General features: G+C 37.2%; 1 protein-coding gene and 1 non-coding gene across 3 annotated transcripts in view; one reads left to right on the plus strand and one right to left on the minus strand.

Moving 5' to 3' along the window:
• KLHL32 (kelch like family member 32) overlaps positions 1-26,915 on the plus strand; it is a 202,231-nt gene that overhangs the window by 119,004 nt on the left and 56,312 nt on the right. For both annotated transcript variants that reach the window (XM_032593222.1, XM_032593223.1), the window contains exon 6: positions 15,049-15,775. In XM_032593222.1, coding sequence (XP_032449113.1) covers positions 15,049-15,775 — 727 coding nt within the window. The remainder of the gene's footprint in view (positions 1-15,048; positions 15,776-26,915) is intronic.
• Positions 6,495-6,608, minus strand: LOC115515190. Its single transcript, XR_003969221.1, has one exon. It is a non-coding gene; the product is annotated as a U5 spliceosomal RNA (small nuclear RNA).

Genomic DNA, 26,915 nt, shown 5'->3' on the forward strand with positions numbered 1-26,915 from the left:
TCCTGGATATTGCACGGATATAGTTTGGCTGTCAATCATTGTCATTTGGAGTTTGTGCCTCACACTCTGGAAATCACATTTTATTTTTTCCTTGGGATTTAATTTATTCTGTGCCCTGAGGAAGTTCTTTCACTCGGTGACCTTCACAGCAGCTTTCTCTGCCTTTTTTTTTTTTCTTTTTTCAAATGGAGCTCAAAGGCAAAACACATCTAGAAGAGCATTTTTCTTTCATTCTCACTTAAAAATGGGAACTTTAAAAATCCATCCTTATCACTGCCTTCCAATAGAGCAAATGTTTCCATTCCGATTGTGCGGTGGGGAAGTATGAACGACAGGGATACTTCAGCCAGTTTGCTAATGCAGCAGGCAGCTCACAGGGTATTTCCACGCCGTTTCCTACACTAACCAGCAAACTCGCAAACATCGTCAGTTCAGAAGGGGCACGTCCATGGAAGTGAAGGTTCCATTCTCCTGACATTTCTCTCCCTCGCGTGTCTCACCACAATTTGTTGAATTCCTGTTTCCAAGTGCAGCATCTTACTCCCTTTCCCTCCTTCTTGGGGAGGTGGAAGCAGGGAGACAGAAATTTGTCTCTAGTAGTAAGAAGGTTATTAGAAGTTGCAGATACCAATTTGTATCAATTCAGCACCTTATCTTGCTATTTCAAGCATAGCGTAAAAAAAAAAAAAGAGGCAGACACCTAATAATGCTGGTGTTTACAATATGTGGCTCACTACAATCCTCTTTGATGCATACCTTTTAAAAAGAAGAATAAAAGAAAAGAAAGAGTAAAGAAAAATTATTTCTTTATTTCTGTCTCCCGGCTGTGCATAGTGGTCTCCTGGACTAGACACCTGAGAGTGAGCCTCATTGTTCTGCTTCTTCATTTATGTTGTCTTCAGTTTCATTTCCCCCAGTGAATGTTCAGCAGTGTATTTCTACCTAGCCTTGGACATTTTTCTCACATGTCAAGTCAACTGGAAAACAATTAAGTCTATAGTGTTAAGGTGACAGCATCATAATCATTATAATTTTACTTCAAGTATTCTGTTTTCACATTATTTATTTCGTTTTTTTTTAAAGTAAGCTATTCATTTTTGAATATAAAGAGAGCCATTACTTGATAATTCAATCTCACCTGAAGAGGCTCCAAAAATAAATTAAGTCATTGAATTCGGTTATTGTCTTAATGCAGCCCTTATTTAAGCAATAGTGCTATTTAAAATGTTTATTTAAAAAGAATAGGATTGAGGGTATACACACACACACACACACACACACACACACACACACACACACACAGATACATATGGTCTCACCAGATACTTCGCCACACTAGACCACAAGTGATTAGTTCCGTTTAGCTCTATGGACAGCGTGGATAAAATAGCCCTCAGGGCTGCTTAGGAAAATTATCAATGAGTTATGCCTTGTTTTGTTTATGTAATGGGGAGTTAAAAGATAATTGGGGGGGGAATTTCAAATCAATGAGTTTTTGGTATTTAAAAAAGTCTTAATTTTGTTATTAATTTATGGCATCTGTGACAATGAGTGATTTTATTTTATAGATTCACTGTGTTCACAAACTCATGGGACTTAAGCAAAGACTGTTTCTTCTTAAAGGAAGTATAGCTCATTATTTCAGGTTGTTTTGGTTTAAGCCTGACTGGGTTCCTATATTCCCTGATCTGTTGTACCCTTTATACCTAATCGTGGAAAACCAATGTCCCAAATAGACTGCTTTTCCTGTGTCTTCCTATACCCTCCAGCACATGCCCACTGCTGTGCTCTCACATTGGCTCTGTTCACCAACACTGTATCCCCCCAGCCGTGATGTCCCCTAATAAGGTCTTGCAGAGTGCCTCCTGGCCTGGGCAGCATGTCTTCTGCTTCCCGGGCTGGGCATTGGATGCATTTTCTCTTTCCTCTTCAATTCTTCCAACTTCGCCTTCAAAGTTCCCATTGCTCTTCACACATCTGGTTCCTTGACCTTATAAGGATGTGTCAGAACTGTGATTTCCCCAGTTTGCCGTCTCTCCATTCCCACTGCTTCTCGTTCAGCAAACACTTACAGGTTTCATGCAGGGTGCCAGGCACTGGGGCTGAAACAGATCTTTCAGTGTAGCCTCTGGCACGGCTACTACTGACTACTCATTCCTTCATCCATTGCAGCCCACTCTTCTGCACAAGTCTTCTGAGATTGTCAAGGCCCTGGGTCTCCTGCATTGCGCTTATTTTTCCACATATCCATCTTCCCTACATGGCTGTTATGGATTGGTTCTCTAAGCTACTTCCCCCAGCCAAAGAATGTATGATAATTGTGCTGAAGAATGTATCTTCTTTGACAAAAGTATTACTTGTGTATTATACTCAGAGTTGTTGCAAGGTGTGAATAGAGGATTCACTGTTCCCGGGTTATTTATGCTATGATAAAATGAAGTTAGAGACTGCAGTGTGTAAGATTCTAGTATTTACTTTAAAGTTTATTTATTTGGAGAGAGAGAGTGTGTGCACAAAGGGAGGGGGAGAAAGAGAGGGAGAGAGAGAGAATCCCAAGCAGGCTCTGCACCTTCAGCACAGAGCCCAACACGGGGCTCGAGCCCATGAACCGTAAGATTACGACCTGAGCCGAAATCAAGAGTTGGACGCTTAACTGACTGAGCCACCCAGCCACCCCAAGATTCTATTGAAACATCAGTAGCCGAGCTGAAATTCGCGTAGTGGTGTTCAGTGGTGGGCATTGCCTTCATGTGTATTCTCTGCAACTCACTGAGAAGGTAGGCTCTGCCTCCCCAGCCCACCAGCTCCATTCCCTTGATAGTAGAGTCTGGCCCCCAACAATGTTTAGTCGTACATTTCATTTAGGGGGCTCCCCCACTTCAATCAATGTGCTCCATAGCTCTAACATAGCGTTTAAAGTGACCATTGAGGGTGATTTTCTTTTTATTTGGAGGCTGCCGACATTAGAACCTTAAGTGCAGCTTAGATACTCCCTGGACATCTAAATTCATCATAGTAACGTTTGTTTGAGGGATTTGACTATCTCTGTCTGTATCAGTGACCTGGGGCAGCTGCTTGAGCCTGTGAGGTCCTTTTGGTCATTAAAGGTTTAATTTCAGGCAGAGAGTATGTGTGCCAGTGAACCTGCTATTGGTTCATTATTATTGAATCAGTTCATAAAGAAATATTCCAAGGCTTGATGCTCTCAGGATGCTCCAGGGCATGTTTACAAATTAAACAGCTTTTTTTTTTTAACCATAAAATTTATATAAGTGTGCCAGCAATATTGAAAACACCCATGAGGGAAATGGCGGCATTAAAAGATGGTTTTTGCATGTGTCTGAAAATCTGCTTACAATAGACAGAATTTGCAGAACTCTAAATTTGCAGGATTTTCCTTCCCCTAATTCCAGTATTCCATGAGTATATTTTATAGGGATAAGTTAAGACATTTGAGGTCAAGAGTAAGCCTTGAGCTTTATGGTATTAATAGAGCTTGGAAGTGAATGGCAAATAAGAATGTGTAGTTGTGGACTGACTAGAATCCTCTTTCTCACTAAGTAAGTTCCTGGCACATAATGGACACTCAAAAAGAAATTGAGGAATGGATGAATAAAAAGTCTAAAAGAAAAGATTCATGGTTACATCATTTGCCTCAGAGCAACAAAACAAGAAGAAAAGTAATCAGCTCAGACAATCAATCATTATTTTAGTTGTCTCAAGCCAGAAAACTTAGCTTACATATGTTTTTCCTTGCCACCCAGTGAACTGAGTTGAGATTTGAGGGGACTTATGGACATGAATTCAAGTATTTTTTTTTAACGTTTATTTTATTTTTGGGACAGAGAGAGACAGAGCATGAACGGGGGAGGGGCAGAGAGAGAGGGAGACACAGAATCAGAAGCAGGCTCCAGGCTCTGAGCCATCAGCCCAGAGCCTGACGCGGGGCTTGAACTCACGGACCGCGAGATCGTGACCTGAGCTGAAGTCGGAGGCTTAACCGACTGAGCCACCCAGGCGCCCCAAATTCAAGTATTTTTAATGAGAGACTCAAGCCAAGTGAAGAAAGTGGATATATGCTGAGTATTATGCAAAAACAACCAAGTTTATGTCTATATCTCTCTCGTCATTCATTCATTCATTCATTCATTCCTCTCTGACATGGGATTTAACAAAGCAACAGACCTTAAATTACTGAGTTAGAATTACTGGGTCCATTTCTGTGAAAACAGGCTCATCGTAAGGACTAGTTTATAATCTGCAACAGATTATTTGTCATGCTTTTATTCTTACTTTACGACATGTGAAGTACTTAATACTGTGTTGCAACTTTCTTATGAATTTCTCAGAATTCAGCAATTTCTCAAAATTTATACCAGTATTTCACAGTACTGTGTTTGATAAAAATAGTCTGAATGGGCCGCTTTTATCATGAATTCAAAAGAATAATTGAATTGAGGATTAGCTCCATCTCTCAGTGGCACCTTGCCATCATGTTAATTCTGTATATGGTCTAAATATTGTAGTTTGCCAAGCTCCGTCACAGGCTTTCCCTTTCAGTCCTCTGGAGACACCTGTGATGTAACTAATATCATCCTTGTTTTGCAGATGCTGAAGCTGAGCCTCAGGATGCCAGTGTTTTTCATAAATGCCCAAATAAGTTGCAGAAACAGATCTTTGACATCAAGTCCTGCCTCCTTCTTTACTGTGTCACATTCACCTCTATGGGTGCATACGAATTAGTGATAGAAAAAAGCATCAGATTTTCCTGGCCATTTCAGCAGTCTTTGCCCTGATAATCCATCTTCGTTGCATACAGTAGCTGGGAAACACAAAATGCCGTGACCCATGTAGGGTCATTCTAGTCCTATTGCCAATGGGATGTAGCAGGGTTTTATTCTGTTGATCGAGTTGGCATTCTGTCATTTTCCAGTGTTGTTCTAACAATATGAGCTTAATATTTCAGTGAAAACATGCAGTCTCTTTGGTATTCAGAAGGATGTCATATATAAATACGTAGACACTAAGATTTTACTTATTATTATCAGTCCAGCTTCAAGTAATATTCTGATGCCATCAAGGATTAGATGAATGAGTATTACTTTTTGGCTCAGAGACCATTATCAGGTCATTGGAAGGCAAGTAGAAGAAGTTATTTCTAATTGTTCCTGTATTTTGCTAACATAGGAGGAGATGAAGGGTGTGGTCCATTTTCCCTGCAGCATTATTGGTGCAGATGATTGTGGTTGTCTTGGTTGTTCTGTGGGATATTTTTCCCATGTGAAAAGCTTATACATAAGTATGGGGATGGTATATTTCAAGACAGTCCTGAGGTAAAAATTTATGTGATTAGTTTGAAGAATGTTTGCCTTGATATATATAGTCTCCTTCTGAGAATTTAAATAAATAGTACCTTGAAGCAGTTGTCTTACAAATTTGAAATGTGTGTTCTTTGGCTGAGATTATTTTGTTTTTACAAGAGATGGTAACTGTTAAGTGAGATGATATGTTCTGAACAAAGTTGTTCCCAAGGAGAAAAAAACCATGATATGACCTGATTGTCCGCATGTGCACATAAACATGCATATATTTCTGGTGAGTATAGAATTATAGACAAAAAAATCACTTTGTTTTTCTGAAAAGAGATTTATAAAATTATGTGTGCTGTGAAAATATGGAACATGGTTACTAGACCTAGTGATTAATTTTGGTTGTCTCTACCACCTATAGGAAGTTTGGAGGATTCTAGTTTAAAATACTACTTTTGGTGGATGTGTAGGTGACATATATCCTAGAAGTAGAAGAGACTCTCTCATCAACTCACTTATTTTACAGATGAGAAGCCAAATGACTGGTGCAATATCAACCATACTTGTACTGTTCTTTCTATTAAGTTTTCAAAGGTCAGCTCAAACTGGTGGCCAGTTCTCACAGGTGGAAAGGACACAACAGTATACTAACTTCATCTTTTTTCCTGTGTTTATTTTCTCTTCATTTTGATATGCAACCCTTATAAAATCCTTTTGAAATATCCTCTTGTGTTACAAGACTGAACCAAAGGACAACTCAGGCCAATTTTTGTTTTGCCCTCTTAAATACCTGGAACACCCCTTGGTCTCAAGGGATCTTGCTTTTGATATTCTTTGGCACGTAATTAAATATATGAATATAATATTATATGTAAAGATGATTATCGTGCACAATTTTGTTTTCTCAATTTTTTATTTCAAAATAATTTCAAACTTAAAGAAAAGTGACAAGAGTAAGGATAGCACAAAGAATACCCATATGATTTGCTGATTTCTTAAACAAATTACCTCATGTGCTTTATCATATATTCTGTCTCTGTCTCTATCTCTCTGTCTCTCTTTATAAATATCTAGATCTCTATAGATACATATCAAGAGAGAAAATACAGGAGGGAAAGAGAGGGAGGGATGGGGGAGAGAAAGAGAGGGTTTTTTTCTGAGCCATTGGAGAGTAAGCTGTATACATTATATATATGTATATATTTAAAATCCTAAAAAAAAACTTGTAACTATTCCTCTTTATGTAAATCCTTAGTAGAAGGCAAAAGATTTATACGACTTGAAGAGAAACCAGACTATCACTAGGCATACGTTTTATCCTGAAGATGAAAATAAAAGCATTTGTTAGTCTCCAACTTCATAAAGTTTTAAATGAACAATGAAAGAATATGTGTTATTATCATATCTGCTAAGCTGAATATTCTTTTAAAAATATGTCAGGTCTTTTCTTCTGACAATATATGAACCTTGGGCCTCATCAGATTTGATTCTATTGAAATATATTTCTTGGAGGAAAAAATCGCCTATGTGTCTTATATAAGTCTATAGTCAGCTATAATGGTTAATGTGCAACCTCCCTTGAAAAATCTGTTTTACAAGCAAAATGTTGACACAGTTTTAATTATAGCACTCGAGTGAGCACTGTTATAATTTTTAATATTCCTCCATGGTAACATTTTCATTGTTCTGGTAGAGGAAAATGCCCTGATCCTGTGTCCCTAGTTTCTGGTGATTTAGGATTTTACGACAATATTGTCTTTTTGAACAGAAATTTTCATTTGGTCTCAAAGAAGAGAATATGGCCACAAAATTTGGCACATTTATTTATTAACATGAACTTTACTCTCTATGGCAGTCATTACTCTGGTTTAAGATGTCACTATTCAGACTTCACATGACTCATGTTAATGCGGTGAGCTTCTATGTAGTTTAACATGGTTAAGCCTCAACACCTGCTCACTCATTCTAGGGGAATCGTCCACACCTATGATCTAAAGTAACATTAGGAAGGTATCTTGCTAAAGTTTTATGTTTATGTTACTAGGATTTAAGGCATTATAAAATAATGCATAAAATGATGTTCTTTAATGTAATGTATAACAGTCATGCACCATCCCTGTGAGGACATGGACTGGAAGATGGAAAGTTTGCTGATACTCCGTTTAGAGAGGAAAAACTGTCCATGCATTGTCACTTAATGTATTAAAAGATACTTCCATGGCTTGCCACCCCGGTTGGCCAAATGCTCTTTAACATGCCGGCTCTTTTTGGAGGTTTAGGAATGTCATTTGGTTGTTGATTTGCTCTTGTGCCCTTTCTTTGTCCCTTTTTGAATTTGCAGAAGTGTGGAATTGATGCTGCCTCTCGGGCACTGAGGGGAGACTGGTGCCCTGGCTTATCTCAGCAGGATGACAGGACTGGCAAGGATATAGACACTTGTGCCTTCACAGCGTGGGCTCCTGCAAGAGGGAGGGTTTGGTTTGCCCCTTCAGCAAAGCTGTCTACAACAAAGTTTTAAATAGGAGAATAATTACAGGTGCCCCTGGCCAGGGGGGCAGAATAAAGCTGTGGGCAAAAATATCAGTCCTTGCTTACTCAGCTCTGGCTGATAAGTACTGTGATAAGAACATCCTTTTCAGTGAAAATTTGTGAATCGAGACAAAGAAATAGTGCTTTTGAACACAAATAAATAGTGCTTTTGAACAATGTGGCAAGGACTTTATCTTTCGTTAGTGTTGATTAAAAAGACTTGATCTCTCATCTGAAGAGAACTGCCTCTGTAAAGGGCATTTTTTATATGCATTGCAAGACATAAAGGACTTGTATGGAAGATGTGTGTTCTTGGATTTGGGATGACTTTATAATTCATATATATTTCAGGAAATCTCTGAATGTAAGGTTTGTTATTGTTTTGACATTACTTTGGGTTCATTTTGTGTAGTATACATACAGACAGACATACATATATAAGCAAGAGTTAGACTTCAAAACAGCTGCTGCTTTGAAAGGATTAGAAAATTTAGATTTCAAAACAGCTTCTGGCTGTGTTTGAGTATGAACAATAAAGGAATTTGGATTCCTTTGGATTCCTGAGGATTTATAATATTAGGAATGTGATGTTTGCTCATTGATATGTTCCTGAAATGCATGAGTAAACTGTATGTTTTAATTGAATTAGAGTAAAATTTGTAGAATTTAAGATTATATACCATAGGATTTTACATATATATATATATGATATAAGTATATGATATATATATATATACATATATATATATATCATATATCATATATGCTACTCCATAGAATGGTAATCAGTGGGGATACACTGAGAAAACTAATAGGAAAGGATTGCCTTTTCTATATATTTTTGAGCCAGGTTTAGTTAACAAGAAATGACCTAGAATTAAAATACATATTCCGTAAAAGTAAAACAATAATTCAAGACTCAAAGGATATTAAGGCCTTTTACCTTAAATATTTGTTCTTTAATTACACACTCTTTAAAGCATTAAAAGAATTTTTAAAAGCATTAAATATATGCTTTTTATGTTGAAGTAATCCATAAATGAGACTTATTGAAAAATACTGTCCACCTATCTTCAAGCAAAACATTCTTAAAAAATACTTTATTTTTTTAATTTAACTCTAAATATGGAAGTTATCTTTGGTCTTAATTACACTCTATCTTAAAATAATTCCTGATGGTTGGTATGCTTAGGTGGCTCAGTCAGTTAAGTGTCTGACTCTCAGTGTCGGCTCAGGTCGTGATCTCATCGTTTCGTGGGTTCGAGCCCTGCATTGGGCTCTGTGCTGACAGTGCAGAGCCTGCTTGATAGTCTCTCTCCCTCTCTCTCTACCCCTCTTCCGCTCACACTGTCACTGTCTCAAAATAAATAAATAAAATAAAACTTTTAAAAAATTTATCAAAAAAATGATTACTGATGGAAAAATAATAATCGGGGCACCTGGGTGGCTCAGTCAGTTGAGCATCTGACTTCAGCTCAGGTTATGATCTCATGGTTCGTGAGTTCAAGTCCCACATTGGGCTCGCTGCTGTCAGTGCAGGGCCTGCTTCAGATCCTCTGCCCCCATCTCTCTGCCCCTTACCTGCTTGTGCTCTCTCAAAAATAAATAAAAAACACTAAAAAAAAAGAGAAAAAGAATGATGATATGATACAATAGAAAAATAGTTGTATAATTTAAAAACTGGGTTTGTTTTTCTTTTAGTTTTTTTCAGCTTTATTAATTTATTTTTGTAGTTTAAAATTTTTATGTAAATTCCAGTTAGTTAACATACAGTGTAATATTAATTTCAGGTGTAGAATTTAATGATTCATCACTGACTTACAACACCCAGTGCTCATCGCAACAAGTGCCCTCCTTAATGCCCATCACCCAATTCACCCATCTCCCCAACCCACCTCCCCTCCAGCAACCCTCAGTTTGTTCTCTATAGTTAAGAGTCTAAAAAACTGGGGTTTCAGTTCCAGCTTTTTTAATTAGTTGCACGACTTGAGGTAAGAGAGATAACTTGTCTAGATTTGATTTCTGTTTGTAAAATTGAGAAGCTTGAACCAAATACCAAATGGATTCTAAAGTGTTTTCTTACCCTAATATTTTATTTATTTGAGGGCTTAAAAGACTATGATGTTCATTGCATTGCCAAGAACCTCAAATAGAGGTGGTTGGCACCAATCATGTGAAGGAGTAAAACAAGGGTCTTATATATGTAGGTTTAGTACACTGCATGCTGTTGTGTGACATTTTTAGAGTTTATAAGGACTTTAGAGGAAAGCCATGAAGATGAGATAATAGGAAACCAAAACCTGTGATAGGTAGATAATTATATAGAGGAATTGATATTATTTGTTCAAGAAGAATATGAGAAATAGCAGAAGAACAGTTGTAAATAATTTTCCCTTCTTAAAAAATATTTTTTAATGTTTATTTACTTTAGAGAAAGAGAAAGAGACAGAGTGTGAGCAGGCGAGGAGCAGAGAGAGGGAGACACAGAATCCGAAGCAGGCTCCAGGCTCTGAGCTGTCAGTGCAGAGCCTGATGTGGGGCTCGAACCCCATGAACCATGCCTGACCTGAGCCGAAGTTGGATGCTCAACTGACTGAGCCTCTCAGGCGCCCTGTAAATAATTTTCCCTTTAACAAATATGTATAGCCTACTGTGTGCAGGCATTGTTCTTATCAAGGATCTGAGGATGAGATGTGTTGAAGCTGGAATAAGCTGTAGCAAATGCCCCTTGTAGGAAGAAACAATTCTCCATCAGGGTAAGATGAGCTAGACTGGGTCAGGCAAAATGCTTGGGAGATCTCCCGTAGTCTTTTTTTTTTTTTTTTAAATGTTTGCTTATTTTTGAGAGAAAGTCAGAGTAACAGTGGGGGAGGGGCAAAGAGAGAGGGAAACAGAATCTGAAGCAGTCTCCAGGCTCAGAGCCTGACGTGGGGCTCGAACTCACAAACGGTGAGATCATGACCTGAGCCAAAGTTGGACACCTAACAGACTGAGCCACCCAGGTGCCCCTCCTGTAGTCTTTAGAGATGATACTGTCTTGTGTTTCACATGGTTTAGGAAACATCTTGCATAATGGTACTCTTTGTGTGCCTTCCCAGACAGAATCTTTAATTTTTTTTCCACTCTTGCTGGCTTTGTCTCCAAAAAAAGTGGGAGATAAAGACTTTCACTAATTGCTCCATTTTTCTCCTAATTAAAATATGCTACAGTTTAGAGTGATGGGGATATCAGTATGCTAGAGTAAGTAAAATAGAATAGGATTTCAGCCTGCCCTGATTTATGCTTTCTCAGTGTAGGGTGATTAAAAACCACCAGTTCCCTTATGTTTTCAAGCATAAGCACCAGAATATACTACAAAGCTAACTGTGGTCTTTAGGTTCTGTGATGCTCTGGTGATGAATCAGCCTTCAAATGGGTAATGGAGGCCCCTTAAATGGGCCCCAGGATTTCCTCAACCACCTTACCTTTAATTCAGCATGACTCTGTGAAGAAGTCATGGTGTAGAAGTGATTTTGAGGTAGTTCATTGTTCTGAAATTTCTTTGCCATTTTTTTCATTATTTGGATAAATAAGAGTTATCTATGCTTTCTGTGGTTTTTCTCTTTTACATTTTTACGAAAGTAAAAACAGAATACAATTACTCTTTTTTTAAAGTGTTCATTTAAATTCCAGTTAGTTAACATACAGGGTAATGTTAGTTTCAGGCGTAGAATGTAGTGATCCACCACTTCCATGCATCTAGAACCCATCACGACAAGTGGCGCTCCTCAGTCCCCATCCTCTAGTCCCCCTCCTCACCTCCCCTCTGGTAACCATCAGTTTGTTCTGATAGTTAAGAGTCTGTTTCTTGGTTTGCCTCTCTCCCTCTTTGCTTTTCCCTATGCTCTTTTGTTTCTGAAATTCCACATATGAGTGAAATCATACGGTATTTGTCTCTGTTTTATTTTGCTTAGTACAATATACTCTAGCTCCATCCTTGTTGCACCCTTTAACATTTATTTGTTACTGTGAAAGCAGAACTGCAGAGTGTTTATGTGACTCACTATATACTGTCAGAATCAGCCTTTGATTTATAGACCTTCTAGAACCGAGGTCTCAAAATTGCTGTCTTACCCATAGTAAGATCTTAGCCATATCTTACCATATAGGAAATATATTGTTTTACCTTTAATACTAAACTATAAGTGTCCTATATTTTTACTAAAACATCCAACTTAGACTTCATTTGATTTAAGCCTTCTCAATTTTGAAACAAAAGACTCAATTTACTCTGAAAAGGCACTGATTTACTCTTTCGTGACTGGGAATCTGTCTGGAATCTTCTGACTCATTGTGGTCTATGGACCAGCAGCATATGCATCACCTTTAGATGGTTAGAATATGCAAACTCCCTATTCTCCTCTCTCCAGTTACTGAATCAGAAGCTGCATCTTGACCAGAAACCCCAGTTAATTTGTGTGCATGCTAGGTTTGGAAATCACTGGATTTAAATCTATAAACCACACTAATTCTAGCTGAGATTGCTTTGAGGTTGGTGTCAGAACAGTTAATTGTAAACTCATCTACCTTCGATTTGGAGAAAAGATAAACCCAATAACTGTGAATGATTTGCGTAATCTGAAAATATTTAGAATGATAAAATTGCACAAGTTATATGAAGTCTGTGAGAAATTAGAAATATTGGCAAGAAATAAGATAAAAATTATGCCAGAAAATACGAACCAAATGTTTGTGCACAAGGCATTCTATAATGCATAGTATTGAGAAATTGAACATGAAAAACCTCGTGATACATGTGATATAGGCCTAATAGACAGAAAACCAGAAATTAATCAGTGATAGATCACAGTGGTCACTGTTCCACTGCCAGTTTGATTTGTTAGAGATTTTCTTAAACGCAGAACCTAGCTGTGGCTTGTGTACTTTTCATGCAGTGACACCGAGTGCTGGAAAAATAAAAATAAACTCGAGAGTGTTAAGAGATGGATTAGAAGATTGATTATGACATAGGAAGAAGAGATTTATGAGGAAAGAGAAAAATAATTAAATGGGCAGCACTGTGCTCTAAAAAGAGGCTATGGAGAGATGGATATTTATCTAATGTTTCACTCATGCTGTTTCCTATAGTATCCATATGAAATTTGCAGAAATATTAGGACTGTAAGGATGCTGAGAAATATGTTACAGAGCAAAGCAGTATCAGCTGGAACTACTCAATTAAATTAGGAGCAATATCAAAGATTACATCTCAGAAAATTTTTCCTGGTTCATGACAAATGACCTTGAATGGATGACTTTATCCTTGAGAACTTTTGAAAGCTCTGTGGCCAAAGAATGGAAGATCATTTATTAAGTTGTTGAATTATCTTCCCAGGGAAATGGCGGAATGCCATTCCTTGAAATTTCTAAATGTAGGGTGGAAAAAAATCAGGATGTTGCCTATGGGAACTCTTCTCTACTTCTGGCGCAGACCTGGTGATTGCTGAGTGATGTTTTTCTTCTACAGTATCTTTGATTATTGTTCATGATTACCATACACAGATACATTTTTTTTTTCTTCAAGTTGATATCTTATTTAAGTTAAAAAAAAAAAAGCCAGCTTCTAGAAAAACAGCTAGGGAATGTCAGTCATCTGCCCTCCTTGCTATCTGCCTTCTTGGCAGAGATAGGCTACCTAGCATTCTTTTTTCATTTCTCTTTACTACATAGTTCATCAAGAGATGCAGTTTAGTATATATTAGATGTGAATTCATTTCCTATATTCTCTTCATTCAGAAAGCTAAAAAGAAAAGCCCCAAATATGCCTTGCCTTTTGGAGCCATTTGTCAAAATGAATACAGAAACTATGTATGAAACTCTCAAATGAAATCATGTAGTTCTTCAGAGAGTTTCATGATCCTTTTCACCAGGTGAAAATCCAGCTCATGTTTGCCTAGGAGTAATGGTCCAAGAGCACTACATTTCCTTCACCTCCCTCTGTAGATTTTTTTCCCCAGTGATACATATCAGCTGAAAAGCAGAGCCAGAACCCCAGTTTCACTGGTCACAATTACTTAATATTCTAATTTATTACTTTACTTTTTCATGCTAATTCCTTCACATCCACATTTATATTATCTAGGAGATCTAGCTTAATATAGGTGCTGCTAAGGATAATTTATATCAAATGTGTTGCCTGGAGATATTAGATATATTTCATGTTGGTATGTAGGAAAATTTGCCAAACTTAAATATTAAGTCACATTAATTAAACTACATAACGTGTTCTGTAACATGAATTGGTTTTTTTGTTGATGGTATTTTCTAAATTATTGTATAATTTTATTGTTTATTACTTTGTACACCTTCTTTAGTTTGAAGAAATTCTATATACCTGTAGCCCAGAATTCTTACTCTTTTCCTTCTTGAAAGAGATCTAGACCTAAACAAAAAGGTTAAGATTACATTTCACTGTTGTGTCCATAATACAAAGATAACATTCTCCATATCCTGTTTTGTGAAAACGGCTCTAACAAATTGCCAGTATCTTGTATGTGCAAACAACAAATATTTCCAAGATGAAAACTAATTGGGAAATAAAAATAAAATTGATGGGTTACAGTCTTCCTTTTTCTTCTCTTGTTTCCTGACTGATTAGACCTACCAAAGGGGACAGGGGGGAAAGTGCTCTTTGTTTCTAAATCCTTTTACTAGTGTCATATTGATTCTCTCCCGAGTATACCTTGTGGTCTCAGATGATCACATATTTTCATTTGTACTCAAATTGATACAGCACCTTGACTCATGGGTTGACATACACTGCTTGTACTGTGGTGACACTGCTCACCATAGACATTCCTGGGGTGGGGTATACCATGAGTCTTCTGCATGAAATGAGAACAGGCTGTTTCACAACAGTGTTCTCATTCTTTGAAAAGTGATTATTGTTCCTCCCAATTGCCACCTTAAGTCTCCTCTAGTGTTGCTAAACATTGCTCTTGACCTCTACAAGAATGCTTGAGCTCTTTTGTGTCTCTGCTGATGCAGAAAAAAATACTCCTCAGCTGAGTATCAAAATATTCTACTGTTACACTATTTGTAAGAAAAAAAATGTATCTTATGATACATTTATGAAGTGTCTGAAAGAATACAAGGTGACCTGCCTGCACACCATTGCTTTGGTTCTCTTTCTTACCTTTGTATTCTCTTATCCCCCCTCCCTCTGTTTCAGCTAGCTGTGAGGTGGTTGGAACACAACTGCCATTACCAGTACATGGATGAGCTCCTGCAGTATATACGCTTTGGCCTGATGGATGTGGATACTCTCCATACAGTTGCCCTGTCCCACCCCCTCGTCCAGGCAAGTGAAACTGCAACAGCTCTTGTCAATGAGGCCCTGGAGTACCACCAGAGCATCTATGCACAGCCCGTTTGGCAAACTCGCAGGACCAAACCGCGATTCCAGTCAGACACTCTATATATCATTGGTGGGAAAAAGCGTGAGGTCTGTAAAGTCAAGGAACTTCGGTACTTCAATCCTGTTGACCAGGAGAATGCTCTCATAGCTGCCATTGCCAACTGGAGTGAGCTGGCTCCCATGCCCGTGGGAAGGAGCCACCACTGTGTAGCAGTCATGGGGGACTTTCTGTTTGTGGCAGGAGGAGAAGTTGAGCATGCTAGTGGCCGGACATGTGCTGTGAGGACTGCCTGTCGCTATGACCCCCGCAGTAATTCCTGGGCGGAGATAGCACCCATGAAAAACTGCCGGGAGCATTTTGTGCTGGGTGCCATGGATGAATACCTCTATGCAGTTGGGGGTAGAAATGAACTGCGCCAGGTTCTGCCTACAGTTGAGCGATATTGCCCCAAGAAGAACAAATGGACTTTTGTGCAGTCCTTTGACCGATCCCTTTCATGTCATGCTGGATATGTGGCTGATGGTCTTCTTTGGATATCAGGTAGAACGTGCCTCATATGTTGGATTTATCAAAAAACACTTTTTCATTGTGGCATAAATTTAAAAGTTGAGTGTTGGTAGTTGTGGCCATGTTTAATTGAACCACTGAACCAAGGATGCCATTTTACCTAATTAACATTTATTACTGGAAACCTACTCTTTAGAGAGCAATGTAATTGGAAATAATTGAGCTTTCTGTGACTTTCTCAATGAGTAAAAATTCAAGGTGGAAATTAATGGCCCATCACATCCTTTTCTTACCAAACCTTCTATTGTTTAGATTGTCAGTTTTTGATACTCATGGATTGCTTTACACACCTTGTGGCTTGTCTAGATTCTTTGCCATTTTTTTTTAACCACTCTGGGCTGCTTGACTACGAGATGTTCCATCAAAGACAGGGCAGGCAAAGTAAAAGTCCAGTGAATCCATTTTGATGGGTATAGCAATAGGTATATATCCAGGTAGGAGCCATGTACATGGAGGGAAGAGATTTAAGTTATTGGCTAAGATATGTTTTTGTATTATCTGTGGATTATAGTTGTGCATACCATCCTAAATTCTTCATTCTTGTTTAATCTTCCATTCTTACTGATTATTTGGGTGTACTTATTATTTTAATTTACATTGTCTACACTTTTTTTAAGCCTTTTGATTATGAAAAAAGGAGACTAGTATAGTGAATCCCATGTACCCATGGCCCAATTTCAGTAGTAGTCCACTCACTGCCAGTCTTGTTTCATCCACAGCATATATTCCTGCAAACCCCTACTGGCTACCTTTTCACTGGTACAGAGGGAGTCTATGAGGCGTAAGTTATTAACATCACATTATCAACCTGTGTTTCCAATCCAGTTCTTGAAAAGATCTAAACTCTTCTCCTTTGAAAGTGTTGCCCACTGGGGAGGAAAGTCCCATCACCTCTCAGAGGACACTCATTTTGTAATGCAGATGGAACTTGTTGAATTCCCATGTCCAGGACAAAGAGGAATAGGAATATAAGATAACTTAAATACTAAGAGTAACTTTGAGATGTTTGTATTTAGAAGACACAATCACTTTTTTTTAAGTCTGTATGTCTTAATCTTTTTCATGTATTTTACCCCCCTCCCCACTGGCAGCCACCAGTTTGTTCTCTGTATTTATGATTCTGTTTCTGGTGTTTTTGTTTGTTCATTTGTTTTGTTTTATAGGGCTCACACATAAATGAAATTGTGTGGTATTTGTCTTTTTCAGACCTACTTTACTCAGCGTAATACACTTTAGGTCCATCTATGTTGTCACAAATGGCATGAGCTGATTCTTTTTTATGGCTGAGTAATATTCCCTTTAGATTATTATAATAATTATATCTATATATATACACACATATATATTATATCACATCTTTATCCATTCATATATCATTGGACACTTGGGCCGCTTCCATAATGTGGCTATTGAAAATAATGCTGCAGTAAACATAGGGATGCATGTATCTTTTCCATAGTGTTTTCATTTTGGGGGGGGGGGCGGTAAATACCCAGTAGTGGAATTACTGGATCATGTTGTAGTTCTATTTCAGATTTTTTTGAAGAACCTCCATACTGTGTTCCATAGTGTTTTCACCAGTTTACATTCTCACCAACAATGCATGAAGGTTCCCTTTTCTCCACCTCTTTGACAACACTTGTTATTTCTTGTCTTTTTGATACTAGCCATTCTGGCTGGTGTGAGTTGATATCTTAATGTGGTTTTGATTTCCATTTCCTTGATTATTAGTAATGTTGAGCATCTTTTCATGTGTCTGTTGGCCATGTATGTGTCTTCCTTGGAAAAATGTCTTTTCAGGTTCTCTACCCTTTTTTAATTGGATTATTTATTTTCTTGGGGTTGAGTTGTGTAAGTTCTTTATATATTTAAGATATTAACCCCTTATAAGATATATGTTTTGCAGGTATCTTCTTTGATTCAGTAGGTTTTTTGTTTTTTTGATGGTTTCGTTAAATGTGCAAAAGCTTTTTATTTTGATATAGTCCCAATAGTTTACTTTTGTTTCTCTTGCCTGAGGAGTCATATCTAGAAAAATACTGCTAAGACTGATGTCCAAGACATTACTGTCTGTTTTCTTTTATGAGTTTTATGGTTTCAGGTCTGACATTTAGGTCTTTAATGCATTTTGAGTTTTTGTGTGTGGTGTAAGAAAGTGGTCCAGTTTCATTCTTTCACATGTAGCTGTCCAGTTTTCCCAACATTGTTTATTGAAGAGACTGTCTTTTCCCCCATTGTATGTTCTTGCCTCCTTTGTCACAGATTAATTGACCTTGTGAGTATGGGTTTATTTCTGGGCTCTCTATTCTGCTCCAATGATCTATATGTATACTTTTGTGCCAGTACTGGACTATTTTGATTACTCTAGTTTTGTAGTATGGTTTGAAATCTGAGATTGTGATACCCGCCCTCCCTCCCCCAATCTTGTTCTTCATTGTTAGGATTGCTTTTGCTACCCAGGGCATTTTGTAGTTCCATACAAATGTTAGGATTATTTGTCCTAATTCTGCAAAAATATGCTGTTGGTATTTTGATAGAGGTTGCATTAAATCTGTAGAGTGCTTTGGGTAGTATGGATATTTTCACAATATTTGCTTTTCCAATCTATGAGCATGGAGTATCTTTCCATTTGTTTGTGTCATCTTCAGTTTCCTGCATCAGTGTTTTATAGTTTTCAGAGTACAGGTCTTTTACCTCCTTGGTTAAATTTGTTCCTAGGGATTTTCTTATTTTTGGCACAATTGTAAATGGGATTGTTCTCTTAATTTCTCTTTTTGCTATTTATTAGTGTATAGAAATTCACCAGATTTCCATATATTGATTCTGAATTCTGCAATTTTACTGAATTCATTTATCAGTTCTAGCAGTTTTTGTAGTGGAGCCTTCAGGGTTTTCTACAAATAGTATGATGTCATCTGCAAACAGTGAAAATTTTACTTCTTCCTTACAAATTTGGATGCCTTTCATTTTTATTCTGGTCTGGTTGCTGCAGCTAGGACTTCCAGTACTATGGTGAATAAAATTAGTGAGAGTGGAAATCCTTGTCTTTTTCCTAATCTTAGAGGAAAAGCTCTCAGTATTTTCCCTTTAAGTATGATATTAGCTGTGGGTTTGTCATATATGGCCTTTATTATGTTAAGGTATGTTCGATCTAATCCTACTTTGTTGAGACTTTTTTTTTTTATCATGAATGTGTTGTACTTTGTTAAATGGTTTTTCTGCATCTATTTAAATGATCATATGGTTTTTATTCTTTCTCTTATTGCTGTGATGTATCACATTGATTGATTTGCAAATGTTGAACCATTCTTGCATCCCAGGAATAAATCCCACTTGATTGTGATGAATGATTGTTTTATTAGTGTATTGTTGAATTTGGTTTGCTAATTTTGTTGAGGATTTTTTTCATTTATGTTTCCTCGAGATTTTGGCTTATACTTCTCTTTTTTTGTGTGGTGTTTTTATTTGGTTTTGGTATCAGGGTAATGGTGGCCTCATAGAATGAATTTGAAGCTTCCTTCCTCTTCTATTTTTTGGAATAGTTTGAAAAGAATAGGAATCAACTCTTCTTTCAATGTTTGGTAGAATTCACCTGTGAAGCTGTCTGGTCCTGGAATTTTTTGTTTTTTGGGAGTTTTTTTTTTTTTTACTGATACAGTTTCATTACTGGTAATGCATCCGTTCAAATGTTCTATTTCTTACTGATTCAGTTTTGGGAAGTTATATGATTATAGGAATTTATCCAGTTCTATTAGGTTGTCCAATTTGCTGGTACATAATTTTTCACCATATTCTCTTATAATCTTTCATATTTCTGTGGTGTTGGTTGTTATTTCTCCTCTTTCATTTCTGGATTTGTTTATTTGAGTCCTTTCTCTCTCTCTCTTTTTGTTGTTGTTGTTGTTGTTGTTGTTTATGAGTCTGCCTAAAGGTTTGATCATTACAAAGAACCAGCTCCTAGTTTTGTTGATCTGTCCTATTTTTTTTTTCTTTTTAGTTTCTATTTCATTTATGTCTGCTCTAATCTCTTGTTATTTCCTTCCTTTACTGTTTTTGAGTTTTGTTTGTTCAACTTTTTATAGCTTCTTTAGGTATAAGGTTAGGTTGTTTATTTGAGATTTTCCTTGCTTCTTGAGGTAGGCCTGTAGTACTATAAACATCTTTCTTAGAACAGCTTTTGCTAGGGGTGCCTGGGTGGCTCAGTTGGTTAAGCGGCCGACTTTGGCTCAGGTCATGATTTTGCACTCCGTGAGTTTGAGACCCGTGTCGGGCTCTGTGCTGACAGCTCAGAGCCTGGAGCCTGTTTCAGATTCTGTGTCTCCCTCTCTCTGACCCTCCCCCGTTCATGCTCTGTCTCTCTGTCTCAAAAGCAAATAAAGGTTAAAAAAAATTTTAAAAAAAGAGCAGCTTTTGCTGTATCCCAAAGATTTTGGACCATTGGGTTATCTTTTTCATTTGTCTCTAAATATTACTTGATTTCATCTTTGATGTCTTAGTTTACCCATTCATTGTTTAATATCATCTTTTTCCATATTCTTTTCTTGTGATTGATTTCCAGTTTCATAGTATTGGGATTGGAAAAGGTGCATGGTATGATGTTGATCTTTTTGAATTTGTTGAGACTTGGTTTGTGGCCTAACATGTGATCTATTCTAGATAATGTTCCATGTGCACTTGAAAAGAACATGAATTCTGCTGTTATGATGAATTGTTCTGAATGTATCCATTAGATCCATCTGGTCCAATGTGTCATTCAAAGCCACTGTTTCCATGTTGATTTTCTGTTTGGATGATCTATCCATTGATGTAAGTGTGGGACTTACTTACTGTGTTGCACTGCTACAAAGTCCTCTAATATTTTGTATTACTATTGATTACTTTCTTTATGTTTGTTATTACTTGCCTTATTTGTTTAGGTGCTCTCCTATTGGGTGCATAAATATTTACAATTGTTATATCTTCTTGTTGCATTGTTCCCTTTATAATTATATAGTGTCCTTCTTTATCTCTCATTACACTATTTTTAAAAAGTCTATTTTGTTTGATATAACTATTGCCTCCGCAGCTTTCTTTTCACTTCCATTTGCATGATAAATGCTTTTCCATGCCTTCATTTTCAGTCTGCATGTGTTTTTAAGTCTGAAATGAGTCTCTTATAGGCTGCATATAGGTAGGTCTTGCTTTTTTATCCATTCTGTCACCTTATGTCTTATTAGTGTTTAGTACACTTACATTCAAAGTAATTACTGATAGATATGTTCTTATTGCCATTGTGTTACTTTTTTATGGTTGTGCTTATAGTTCTCTATTCCTCTCTTCTCATGCTCTTTTTTCTCCTGTTGAGTTTCTTTAGTGATATACTTGGATTTCTTTCTGTTTGTTTTTTGCATAACTCTTACTGGTTTTTGATTTGTGGTTACCATTAGGTTTGTATATAACATTTTATGCATACAGCAGTCTATATTAAGTTGATGGTCGCTTAAGTTTGAATGTATTTTTGACTCTCCCCTCTTCATGGTTTAGGTATGTATATGGTGTCATACTTTATATATTTTTATTTTGTGAATCCCTTGACTAGATTTTTATAGATACACATAATTTTACTCCTTTTGTGTTTCCTACTCTTCTTACTCCTACTTATGTGCTTTCCTTTCCATTCAAAAAGTCCTCTTTAACATTTCATGTAGGGCTGGTTTAGTCATGAATGCCTTTAACTTTTGTTTGGGAGACTCTTTATCTCTCCTTCTATTCTGAATGATAGCCTTGCTGGTAGAATATCCTTGGCTGCAGGGTTTTTTTCCCTTCAGCACTCTGAATATTTCATGCTACTCCCTTCTGGCCTGCAAAATTTCTGCTGAAAAATCACTTGACAGCCTTAGGTTTCCCTTGTCTATAACTGTTTTCTTTTCTCTTGCTGCTTTTTAAAAATGTATTTATTTTGAGAGAGGGAGGGAGAGAAAAGAGAGAGAGAGAGAGAGTATGTGCTTTAGCAGGGGAGGGACAGAGAGAGAGGGAAAGAGAGAGAATCCCAAGTAGGCTCCACAGTGTCAGCATGGAGTCTAACATGGGGCTCAAACTCACAAATTGTGAGATCATGACCTGAGCTGAAATTAAGAGTTGGATGCTTAACTAACTGAACCATCCAGGCACCCCTCTCTTGCTGCTTTTAAAATTCTCTCTTTATCACCAGTTTTTGCCATTTTAATTACTATGTGCCTTGGTGTGGGCCTCTTTGGGTTGAATTTGTTGGGGGCCTTCTGTGGCTCCTGGATCTGGATTTCTGTTTCCTTCCTAAGATTTGGGAAACTTTTAGCTATTATTTCTTCAAATAAATTTCCTGCCCCCTTTTCTCTCTCTTCTCCTTCTAGGATCCCTATAATGTGAATGTTATTATACTTGATGATATCAATTCCAGTCTGTTTTCATTTTTTTTCTCTCTTGTTCCTCTCGTTGATTTCCATTACTCAGTTGTTCATTACTCACTGATCTGTTCTTCTGTTTCCTCTAGTTTACTATTTATTCCATCTAGTGTAAACTTGATTTCAATTATTGAGTTATCTCTGATTGGCTCTTTTTAATGTTTCCTCTTTGTTAAGGGTTTCACTGAGGTCCTCTACTCTTCTCTAGTTGAGTGAGTATCTTTATGACCATTACTTTAAATTCTCTGTCAGGCATATTACTTATCTCTGTTCTGTTTATGTCTCTTGTTGTGATTTTCTCCTGTTCAAAAGAACAGGACATATTACATTTTGGACATATTACTCTGTCTCCTCATTTTGTGTAATTCTCTGTGTCTATTTCTATGTGTTAGGATAGTCAACTACATCTCTTGTTTTTGAAAGTAGTGACCTAATGAAGAAGAGGTCCTGTAGTGCCCTGCAGTGCAGTATCCCCTGTTTACCAGAACCTGGCACCTTAGGAGTGTCTTGAAAGCATTGATGTATGTGCCCTGCTCTTGTGGCTCTGTTGCATTTTCCTTCCATCCAATCATCTGCAATGACTCTCTTTGCCTATTGTGGGCAAGGTTTGGTCCTTGTGTTTTTAGTGAACCAGTGTGGGGCTGTTGTTGGATTAACTTGAGTCAGACCAGGCATTGGCCAGAGATGCAGTATTACCAAACTGCAGGGGAACGTGGGAGTGGAGTGCATGGTGCCACCAAGGTTTGTGCTGGTGGGAGGGAACCTGCAGCTTCCTCCACAAGGCAGGCTGGGGTGAGTGGGTGGACCCAGAGAAGCATTCAAGGGTAGGCCAGATCATGTTAGCAAGGTTTGTGTTGTTCTCCTGTGGGAGGGGACCTGGAACTGAGGCATGAGTGGGGGGTGTGTCTGCATGACAACACAGGGGTAGGGTGTGCTTTTAGCAAGTTAGGTGTAGAATTTTGGTACTGCACTGGTTCTAGGAGGTGTCCATGTGGGATGGGGAGAGAAATGGTGGTGCCTGCCAGCTCTTTTTTTTTCCTGGAGAAGTCTCCCAATGATTCCTATCCCTCTAGCTGCACTCTGAGATTAATAAGAAATCTCTCTCCTGTATACCCCAGGTATTTTTCAAACTGCTGCTTCTATGCTATATCTACATGGACCTCTTTGTTGTGTTGTCTCCCTAATGTGGGGACTCAGTTTCCTCTCACCTTCCCAGCCCACAAGACTGCTGGTTTTTTTTTTTTAAATTCTGAGTTTTAAACTCCTCTGATTGTAAGACTGTGTGCATTTCATCCCCTCTGCTTTTCAAAGCCAGACACTATGGAGATTCATCTTCCCTATGCAGGCTTCCTTATGAGAGTCTTTTCTTTCCCCTCTCTGGGTTGTGGAGTTCCTCTCTTCTGCAGACAGTTCTGTAGGCCTATTTAGCTCTCAATTGCATCTCTGCCCTTCCTACCATCTTTGAAGTGGCCTCTTCTCTACATTTAGCTGCAGAGAGTATGTACTGCCATCTTTGGGTCATTTGGGGAATTATTTACACTTGAGAGGGTTTTATCTAGTTGTACTGCAGGACGAGGTGAGTTGAGGTTCTTCCTGAGATGACAGACCATCTTCTTCAGAAGTCCTGATCATACGGTTATTATTTTTATTTTCTTAATGTGATGTAGCATGTTGATTGATTTGTGGATATTGAACTGTCCTTGCGTCCCAAGAATAAATCCCACTTGATTATGGTGAGTGATCCTTTTAATGTATTGTTGGATTTGGTTTGCTAATCTTTTGTTGAGGAATTTCGCATCTACCTTCATCTGGGATATTGGATATAGTTTTCTTTTTTTGTAGTGTTTTCATCTGGTATTGGTATCAGGGTAATGCTGGCTTCACAGAAAGAATTTGAAAGCTCCCTTTCCTCTTCTATTTTTGGAATAGATTGAAAAGAATATATATTAACTCTTCTTTAAATGCTTGGTAGAATTCATCTGTGAAGCTATCTGGTCCTGGACTTTTGTTTGTTGGGAATTTTTTGATAATTCAGTTTCATTACTAGTAATTTGTCTGTTTGGATTTTCTGTTCTTCCTGAATTCAGTTTTGGAGGATTATATGTTTCTAGGAATTTATCTGTTTTTTTCTAGGTTGTTCAATTTGTGGACATACAATTTTTCATAGTTGTTTCTTGCTATCCTTTGTATTTTGGTGATGTTGGCTGTTACTTCTCCACCTTTATTTCTGATTGTATTAATTTGAGTTCCTCTCTCTTCTCTTCTTGATGAGTCTGTCTAAAGGCTTATTATCAATTTTGTTTATCTTTTTCAAGAACCATCTCTTGGTTCCACTGATCTTGTCTGTTATTTTTTTTAGTCTCTGTTTCAGTTACTTCCATTCTGATCTTTACTGTTTCCTTCCTTCTATTAACCTTGGACTTTGTTCTTATTTTTCTAGTTCTTTTAGGCGTAAGGTTGGGTTGTTAATTTGAAATTTTTTTGTTGTTTGAGGTATGCCTGTATCACTATAAACTTCCCTGTTAGAATTGTTTTTGCTGCATCCCAAAGATTTTGGATTGTTGTGTTTTCATTTTCATTTGTCTCCATGTATTTCATTTTCTCTTTGATTTCTTCATTGACCCTTTTTTTTTGTTCGTTTAGTAGCATATTGTTTAGCCTTCATGTGTTTGTGTTTTTTCCATTTTTTTTCTTCTTCTAATTGATTTCTAGTTTCATTGTGGTCAGAAAAGGTACTTGATCTGATTTTAATCTTCTTAAATTTATAGAGATTTGTTTTATTGCCTAATGCGATCTCTCCTGGAGAATGTTCCGTGTATACTTGAAAATAATTTATATTCTGCTTTTGGTTGGGATGTTTTGTATATATCTGTTGAGTCCATCTGGTCTAATGTGTCATTAAAAGACACTGTTTCCTTATTGATTTTCTGTCTGGATGATTTATCCATTGATATAAGTGGGAGAAGCAATCACCTTTAAGTAAATCTTGAAGACTTCTCAGCTTCCTTCAATAATCTTCTCTAGTTGTTTAACATCTGCTCTGACAAAATTCTCCCTTGCATTTAAATTAAATTCATTTGTATTCTGCCCATTTTTCCTTCTGCTGTCCTCAATAACCAGGGAGACAGCCACAGTCTTAGCTTCTCTGGATAATGTCTCAATTATTGGCAATTTATTGATTTTCATTGAAGAAACGTAGCTCCTGTCAGTATTTAACTGTTCTGTAATTAATGAATGAAGTTAGGAATTGGACTAAGGAAGAGGATAAATGAGATAGATCCAATAATTACTGGTCTTATATACCAAATAAACTTTAGATATTTGTTTGTACATTAGTGTGTCTAATAGATATATTTAGATAAGAACTTCGTTTGTCTGGTGAAATACTCCCTTTTGTTTAAGTGTATATTTCAATAGTTAAGAAAATAACCACCAAGACTATATCTTGTTGGCTTTGCTGAAGAAATTTCAAACTTGGCTACAAATGAGCCTTTGCTAACAGAAGGAAGAGATCTGTACTCGCCTAGGATAACAAAACAGTGATGGATGGCTGAAATCAATGTAATTTATATTTTCTTCCAATTTACATTCCTTCCATTGACTCATTTAGTTTCCATATGTTGTTAATGCATTTCTAAGTTTTATATGAATTTCTCACAAATATTTTAATAAATATTTCCTATTTTCTTAGCTATTAAACTATCTTTTTAAAAAATGGTGCAGTTTGCCTTACATATTCTTAAAGGTCTGACTACTTAATATCTTCTTTAGTGAGGCCTTAGAAAAACACAGAAGCTCATTCTAGACTGGCTAGATCTATCATCCTGGTATCAAGCTGATTTCTCTTTCTATATGGGTCTGTATGTTTCCTTTTCCATTTTATTAAAAGTATCAGCTTATTACCTATATTGCTCTATCACTTGGTTTTGCCCCTACTGTGAAAGGAAATACATTTTCTTTGTTCTTCTTTTGCACTAATGTATGCTGCCTGTGTTAACCATACTTAATGAAAACAATCCCAATTTTCTCAGGTTTGTTTCTCCCCACTGTGTACTTGAGATGAAAAACTCACTTCCCAGTATACAGTACAATACCTTTAATTGGAAAGAAAAGGAAATCACCAGTGACACTTCTAATACCTTCAATCGTCTGCCTCTTTCCTCAGGACCAGCTTGTCATAAATCAATTGTGAATCTAACCATGGATAGGGAGGGGTACTAGATTAAAAAAACTAGGTATACGCCTTAAAAAAACAAGGCAGGTATATGTCGCCCTATCACAGATCTAGAAGTGTTACCCAGATTTATTGTTGCAAATAAAAATATTTGACTCTATTCCTTATCCTTTACCAAATAATCAAGTATTTCTAATTTATTTGATGGGGGATTAGGTCATTGCCATCTTCCTGGTTGTTTGCAAGCTTTGCCTGAGTTGTAGGAAGTACAGATTTTAGAATGTGGATTTTAGGGGCTTACTTCTGTTCCATAAAACACAAAGTGAATGTTTCTTTAGAGATTCAGTATTTCTAGTGTGCTCACTCCCTCTCCATACTCCCTCCCTTTTCTCTGTCCATTTTGGGGTCAGGACACCTTGAAACCTGTCCATGGTTTTTAAAATGAGACAAGCAGAGATGAATTTAGAAAAGCAGGCTGTATGGATATGCCCATTAGCATTTAATTTAAGATGTTAGAGAT

The sequence above is a fragment of the Lynx canadensis genome, chromosome B2, assembly GCF_007474595.2.
Source record: "Lynx canadensis isolate LIC74 chromosome B2, mLynCan4.pri.v2, whole genome shotgun sequence".
Taxonomy (NCBI): domain Eukaryota; kingdom Metazoa; phylum Chordata; class Mammalia; order Carnivora; family Felidae; genus Lynx; species Lynx canadensis.